The sequence below is a fragment of the Primulina huaijiensis genome, unplaced genomic scaffold, assembly GCF_012295235.1.
Source record: "Primulina huaijiensis isolate GDHJ02 unplaced genomic scaffold, ASM1229523v2 scaffold42781, whole genome shotgun sequence".
Classification (NCBI taxonomy): domain Eukaryota; kingdom Viridiplantae; phylum Streptophyta; class Magnoliopsida; order Lamiales; family Gesneriaceae; genus Primulina; species Primulina huaijiensis.
The window spans coordinates 302,537-309,986 of NW_027360306.1; the positions used below are offsets into that span (position 1 = coordinate 302,537).

The window sequence follows — 7,450 nt, forward strand, 5'->3', positions numbered from 1 at the left end:
TACAGTAAAAGTGTAGTAAATTATTATTTTGTTGCCCAAATAATACAAAATGCGTGCTCCATATAAATCAATAATTATTGTTCGGACAAAATCATTAGACTCTGCCAAATTTCTCCCCACTTTCTCTCGATTAGTGTTGCCTAACTATCTCTAAATAATATTTTTTTTGTCAAAAATATTATTTTGTAAATATAAATATAATTGATTAAAATCGTCTTACAATTATTTATTTATTTATCAGTTTAATTATATATATATATATTGTAGAATATATTATCTCTCTATCTACATTCTAATTTTTAATAGTTTATGGGGGCGACAAAATAATGTTCTAATCATTAATTATATTTGTATATATAATAAAATATAATATAAATATATAAAAGAACGAGTACTTGAGTAGGGTATAATGTAGAGCGGAACTAGAAAAATGAAACTAACAGTAATTTGGTTGGTTTACTTGAGCACTGGTTATAATTAAGGGACAAATGTAAGCACATCTAGATTTTTTAATACGATGACACTGAATAAATCGAGTTAATTTATCTTAAACATGTTGAATAATGTAATAATATATATTGTATGATAAAATTAAAAATTACTTCCACAAAAAAATTAGATAACTAGTTTTTTTAAAAAATAGAGTCAGTCCTATATTATAACAGATATTAAATGAAAAAACCGAGATTTTATAACTTATAACAATACTTTTACCCCAAAATACATTATATTATTTTAATTATATAATTATTAAACTTTAAAATTTAATATTTCAACATTATTTTATTACAGTGTAAATATACAGTGAAATTATAACGCTACTTTCTCACATTATTCTCACATAATTGTACATGTTTTTTGCATATTATATTAATTATTATTATTATTATTATTATTATTATTATTATCGATATATAGTGTTTCGAGAGATATATAAATAAATATATATTTATATTCACGTGAATTTTTGTCAACCCTGGATTTTCTATTTTTATAATATGATAATTTACCATGGCTTTTTGTCAAATCATATTAACTCTGAAGGGTGCCAGTATCTCTTCGATCAGTGAGGCATTGGACTGCTTCTTTTTCTTTTCAAATTATCTCTGCATAATTAGTCCTCCATTATTTATAAAAAGAAGCTCTCGTCTCCTATTTCCCACTTTTTGATGGAGTTGTCTCTAAGTTTAGGCGACACCCCGAAGCCCTTCTCTTTTGTTGAAAAATCAAAAGATGGTGTCGTCGGTGAGGATCAATTAGGGTTCTGCATGGCCGTGGGAAAACTCAGCGCTTCTGAAGCGGAAAATGGAAGAGGAAAAAACGATGATCCGCCGGTTCAGCTTGATCTGATGCCTTTTTCTTCGGTTCCTAGGAGTCAGCCTTCTGTAGCACTCGCCAAGTTCCCTTTCCCATGGCTTACCCAGAGCCGTAAACTCTTTGAACTTTGTTTTTTTACTAATGATCAATCTTATCAGTCTGATGTTTAATACAAGTTCCTTTTACAGTGATCGTTGAAGAGAGAAGTGGGTTGGAGGTGAACCGGAGAACGGCCTCTTTAGTGAATGAAAACCCCGAGGATAAGACAGAAGCTCCCGGGATTTCAGGTTTTCATATGGATTCGTCGGTGTTTAGAAATGGAGGGGGGGAGAGAGGTTTCGATTCTTTGGTTTCTTCGAATTTTAATGAACAATTAGTCGACAGTGCCGATGGGGGCGGTTCTAGCTCAAGAGGTAGTGACGAAGAATACGAAAATGGTATCTCAAGAAAAAAACTCAGACTCACAAAAGAACAGTCTTCTTTTCTTGAAGAAAGTTTCAAAGAACACAACACTCTCAACCCTGTAAGTCCTTATATATGTATGATGTATCTATATGCTCCAGACATTTCAATAAACAACTCCATGAATAACAGCAACTTGAATTAAAAAAAGTAGGGGGTGGACTATTTTTATGTAGTTTCTTCTCCTTGCAAAATTTATGCTATGGATTGATTTCCATATGCTGAAACGTATTCGTGCAAGAAGGATATAACTGTAGTGCTGAAATGGGGTTTGAATATTTGGTAACAGAGGCAAAAGCTTGCACTGGCGAAGCAGTTGAATCTCCGTCCTCGACAAGTGGAAGTATGGTTCCAAAACAGACGAGCTAGGTAACGCAAAATATATTTTTTATAAATTTATGGTTCCAAGACCATAACTTTCTTAAACGATGTCTCTTTCCTCGTATATGTACGCATATTATATATTAAATATAATTGTTTTAAATCCACCAGAACGAAATTGAAGCAGACAGAGGTGGATTGTGAGTACTTAAAGAGGTGCTGTGAGAGATTGACCGAAGAGAACAGACGGCTGCAGAAGGAGCTTCAAGAACTAAGAGCTCTCAAAGTTTCACAACCATTTTACGAGCACCTCCCTGCCACCACTCTGACAATGTGCCCCTCGTGCGAAAGGGTGGCAACCACCACCACCAACGCCGCTGCCGCCACAGTGGCTTCCAGTATAGGACTCTCTCTAGCGAGCAAACCGTCAATCAGGCCACTTCTTGATCCATAATAAAGGCTACAGCCTACAGAAGAAAAAATTATGATTTTTGTTTTTTGTTTTTGGTTTTTGTTTTTTCTTCCCATTTGTGTATATATATATATACACCTGGTATTTGGAATATCATTTTTGGGGTCTGATGATTTTCTTTAAAAAAAAATTAATTTCTTGATCTGATTAATATCCCCTTGAATTCTGTAGAAGTAATGAACATTGTTTTTCTTTTAATATTTAATGAAAATCTGTTTTGTTTTAGTTTGATGATTGTGAAAACAAAATGATGAAAGGTGCATGATGATTGGTTAGTGTTGTCTACCGATTCATCGAAGTATTAAATGTTACGAGTATGATGACTTGTCCAATTTTTTAAGATTTCATATATTTATATATATTACATTAAAGTGTAAGTTTTTTATCTCAAGGATTTTTATCTGACGGATCAATTTTTCAGATACTCACAATAAAAAGTAATACTCTTAACTTAAAAATAATATTTTTCATAAATGACTAAAATAATATATTTGTCTCACAAAATACAACCCGTTGGACAGTTTCACGCAAGTTTTTTCCTAATTTATTTTGTTCATATAACGTAAACTCCATAAAATCTCATGAATCCTTTTATTTTTGTTAAAATTTCATTTAGTTATATCAAATCTCGTCAAATATTAATCTTTTTTAAAAATTTTATTAAATGAGATTTCTAATTACAGATCCCACCAAATTTCATTAAATCCATGTGATCAAACACACTGTAAAATATCAATACAGCAATCGTTTTCTTTAATTTTTTGTCCTTTTTGAAATCACAAAACATTAATATAATTTGGTCCTCAGAATCATGGAAATTTCCACTTAATACCAGTCAAACCTAATAATAATCGATATATAAAATTCACGCATTATTATAGTGATGTAATATTGTAGCAAAGAAGCAATCAAATCGATGTCGTGTCTAAAGATAATCACACAATGACTTCACTGATCACCTATGCTAATATATTGGCGACTTGCGTATTTTTAATTAGGAAAATTGACCTTAAATCTCCGACCGTCGATTTTTTTTGTGTTCAATCCCTGGGTACTTTTTTAGTACCACATTTTCACATGAAATGTTCCACATTTCCACATGAAATGTACCACATTTTGTATGACATAATACTACAATTTTGTGGGTAGGGAGTGAACCCAAATAAATGTTTTGATTGAGGATTTTTTACCAACTTCCCCTATTTTTAATTAGGAAAATTGACATTCAATCTCCAACCGTCGATTTTTTTTGTGTTCAATCCCTGGGTACTTTTTTAGTACCACATTTCCACATGAAATGTACCACATTTTGTATGACATAATACTACAATTTTGTGGGTACGGAATAAAAACACAAAGAAATATTTTGATTGAGAATTTTTCATCAACTTCCCCTATTTAATTCGATGAAGCCGCAAATGGTCAAAATCAAACATTTTAAAGGGATTTATTTATTCAAGTCCGCGCAATTTAATTTTTTTTCCCCAAAATTCTTTTCATTTCTGTCCAGAAAAGTCCATTTCTTACAGCATATTTTTATAGTGTTGAATAAGACAGTTGATCATGTCCTAACATTTAGAGACAGAAAAGATGAAAGTGTCTCTCAAGTGCGTAAAAGGCCACAAAACGCTAATGCAAGTACAGAGACTAATTCCCAGCGAAAAGAGGTTTTTCTAATCCATTTACAATTAACGTTTGGGAATTCTTTTCTTTTGAAAGTAGTATAAAATGCAAATAATAATCAAGAAGATATCGGTGTTTACAAGAAGTAAAATAAGTGTCACAGTACGCAATTTGAAAACGTTGGGAGTGGAAGAAGCCCAAAATCAACCCAAGAAAACATGTAATTCAAATTTTATGTCTCGTACCTATAATACAAGAGCTTCAAACTAACAAATCTAGATCAACACGCAATTTTTTTTACGACGACAGATTCTGCAATCGTTGTCCTATTTCCCAAATATTCTAAATCACCCTGTTTCAAATATCTAGGCATGCTATTGTTAGTGTTAAAAAGCAGCTACCAGCAGAGATTAATGAACCATTATCGAGGATCTTAATCACAAACTCAACACAGACAGGAAATTCATGGAAATGTGACGTGAAAACATATAATATCAGTATTCACCACTACCAAGGAGTAAATAGCTGATCGCAAAAAAATTCTGATACTGCATAAAAAATTCACCAAAAACGACCTTTCGTGTAACACATTCCACAATTCTTGGTCCGTAAAGACACATTAACTCCATATTTCAAATAGTCAAGAAATAATGACAAAGTTCTTCAATAATATAAGGGCAGAGAAGAAAAATTCACATTCCAAAGCCAAAAACAGCTCGTATTTTGTGGAAAATAAGATCCCTCCATCCTCTCTCAGTATTTTCCACCACCGTTGCATTACCATATCTGCAATATCATAAATTATTGACAAGAGAAATCAATAACTCACAAAAGAATCAAATATACACACACACACACACACACACACACACATACATATATATAACTCGATCAAGAGTTACAAACCTATCTTCCACAGGTATATCGATGTGTGTGAGCTTGACAATTGTCACACCAGATTCAGGCTCCTCAAAAGTAAGGCTCACCTGCATAGTCAAGAAAACATCATGCCATCAGCAAAATTCTTACTTCAAAAGTTCCAACAATAATATGTACACATCAGGGAGAAGCTTTCCGTGCCTAAATAGCATAAAAAGATAGCTTGATAGATCAGACAAGATAAACAACAAAATGAAATCGAGGAAATTTCATTAGCTAGTCTAGGCTCATATACGTGTAAAAACCACACATGATTTGGAACAAAACCTATTGCAGAAAATGAAAAACAATCTTCTGCTTTGGCATTCATCAATTAACAGAGGATCCTTTGGCTTATTATCCTAGTTTCCCAGTAAAAACCATGCTCCTATTCACATAATTATGTCATATCCCGTAAATATTGAGTACATTTCATTTTCTGTTTCCTCAAATCCCAGTTCAGATTATTCTATCATCGAAAGGCTACCGAGGGGAAACGGGCATCCATAACCTATCCTGTGGAGAGTATTCAGATGCTCGGGATTCGGGAAACAAGAGAGCACAAAACTGCACAAGCATAGCTTTATTTTTACACTAGGAATTTGGTGAGTAAACACTTACCTCAACTCAATGCTTAATCAGCAACTTGCCAACATATAAAAGCAATTATGCACATACATGAACCGGATTGCTGTTAACTTGATATTTGAAAGTCATTCAAGGGGTCTAACTAACACGTAAATCAAATAGTCCATTTTCTTAGAATGGGAGAGTCTCAAGAGGCAAGACACGTCATCCAAATAAAATACCCAACAAGTTCCATAAATACATCAACAACAAAATCGAACAAATGTAGCCTTCCTCGACCGTAAACGAAACATAAAATAGAGCCAAAAGCATTAATATTGTGGAATCAATGTCGAACAAATTAAAAAACACCAAAAAAGAACATTCATAACATAACTAAATGGAGGATTGCTCGTAAGAGAGAATATTTATCATACCTTGGACACTATGCCATCCGGCCAGCTACCAAACCGCCAATTCTGAACAATATACTTTCCCTCTTGCAGCTCCAGATTTCTACCAGTCACCGACCCGTCGAATATACTAAACTCTCCCCCCACCTCTTTACTTATCCGTGCATTGCTCTGAGTGAACCCCTTCCACCTATTCTCGTCCATCAAAATCTCATACATATCTTTTGCCCGACAGTAGAACTTCTCGCTCGTTGTTATCATCTTAAATCCTTCCTTTTTCTTTTCCTCCTTCTTGTTATCCTTCACAGCCAAAGTACTGTTCTTTCCCACATTACTCACATCCGTAGAAGGTGAAGAAAAACTCGCTTTCTTTGCTACAACTTTCTTACACTCCAAGTCGTCCTTAGCAGGGCCACCTTTCGCCATCGCATCGACATACTCCCTAATCTTCTCAAACACGAATGGCTTCCCCTTAGCAAGAAACCCCTCCCTCAATCTTTTCCCAACCGGCCCATCATCCTTGATGGTAACCCTAATATCAGGATCCTCACCGGCATTCTCATCAGAAATATAGGGCACTTCAACAGAACCCTCGGTGGACAAAATCACGGAATCCCCATTAGAATCCTTGGCCTCAGCCACGTAGGAAAGAACCAGACTAAGCTCATACCCAGGTATTATCTTCCCTTTGCGAACATTAACATAGGCTTCGCCTTCAAGCTTTTCTAGATTCTTGGTCCTTATGTAGAGATTTCCCTCGCCAGAGAGAAGGGTTTTGTTGCAGAGTAGATTCTTGAAGAAATTCCTAGACCAATCGAGGCAATTGGTTTCGGACCAATGCCAGTTGTGAACGTTAGTACCGTCAGGACGGTCCTCCACAATCCAGCGTTTATCGCCCTCGCCCATTCTCGCCATTGATAGGAAAATTGGTGTCCAGGACAGGAAGAAGCGGGTCTCACCCCAGGTTCTGACAAAGAAGAATCTCGACACGAAGGCGCTATGAGAAATGGAAATTTAACCAAACTAAATGGAAGGGTCTAGAATGGGAATCAAAAACAAATTTAGGCAATTTTTTCAACGGAAGGGTCTAGAACAACAATATATTATATTATATATATAAAAATATATATACACATTTCCAAACTTCTTTTTACTATCATACTAATAATAATAATAATAATAATAATAAAAGTTTAAATATATCAAATTCTATAAAATTGAGTTATTGATAAAAAAAAATTATGGATTTTTATCTTAGGTATTAAATAATTTTAATAAAAAATAATATTGAATGCAAACTGAATAAAGGATCACGGTTTCGAGAAAGCTGAGAGACTTTGGGGTGTATTGGTTATAG

General features: G+C 34.1%; 2 protein-coding genes across 2 annotated transcripts; one reads left to right on the forward strand and one right to left on the reverse strand.

Annotated features, from left to right (window-relative positions):
• Positions 1-1,054: 1,054 nt before the first annotated feature.
• On the forward strand, positions 1,055-2,566 carry LOC140969829 (homeobox-leucine zipper protein HAT14-like). The gene is made up of 4 exons (XM_073431327.1): positions 1,055-1,428; positions 1,506-1,840; positions 2,069-2,148; positions 2,272-2,566. The coding sequence occupies exons 1-4, from the start codon at positions 1,170-1,172 to the stop codon at positions 2,552-2,554; spliced, it is 957 nt and encodes a 318-aa protein (XP_073287428.1). The 5' UTR covers positions 1,055-1,169; the 3' UTR covers positions 2,555-2,566.
• Positions 2,567-4,701: 2,135 nt separating this feature from the next.
• Positions 4,702-7,177, reverse strand: LOC140969765 (uncharacterized). Its single transcript, XM_073431213.1, has 3 exons — positions 6,118-7,177; positions 5,102-5,181; positions 4,702-4,981 (listed from the first exon to the last, which is right to left on the reverse strand). The coding sequence occupies exons 1-3, from the start codon at positions 7,006-7,008 to the stop codon at positions 4,888-4,890; spliced, it is 1,065 nt and encodes a 354-aa protein (XP_073287314.1). The 5' UTR covers positions 7,009-7,177; the 3' UTR covers positions 4,702-4,887.
• Between the last annotated feature and the right edge of the window lie 273 nt (positions 7,178-7,450).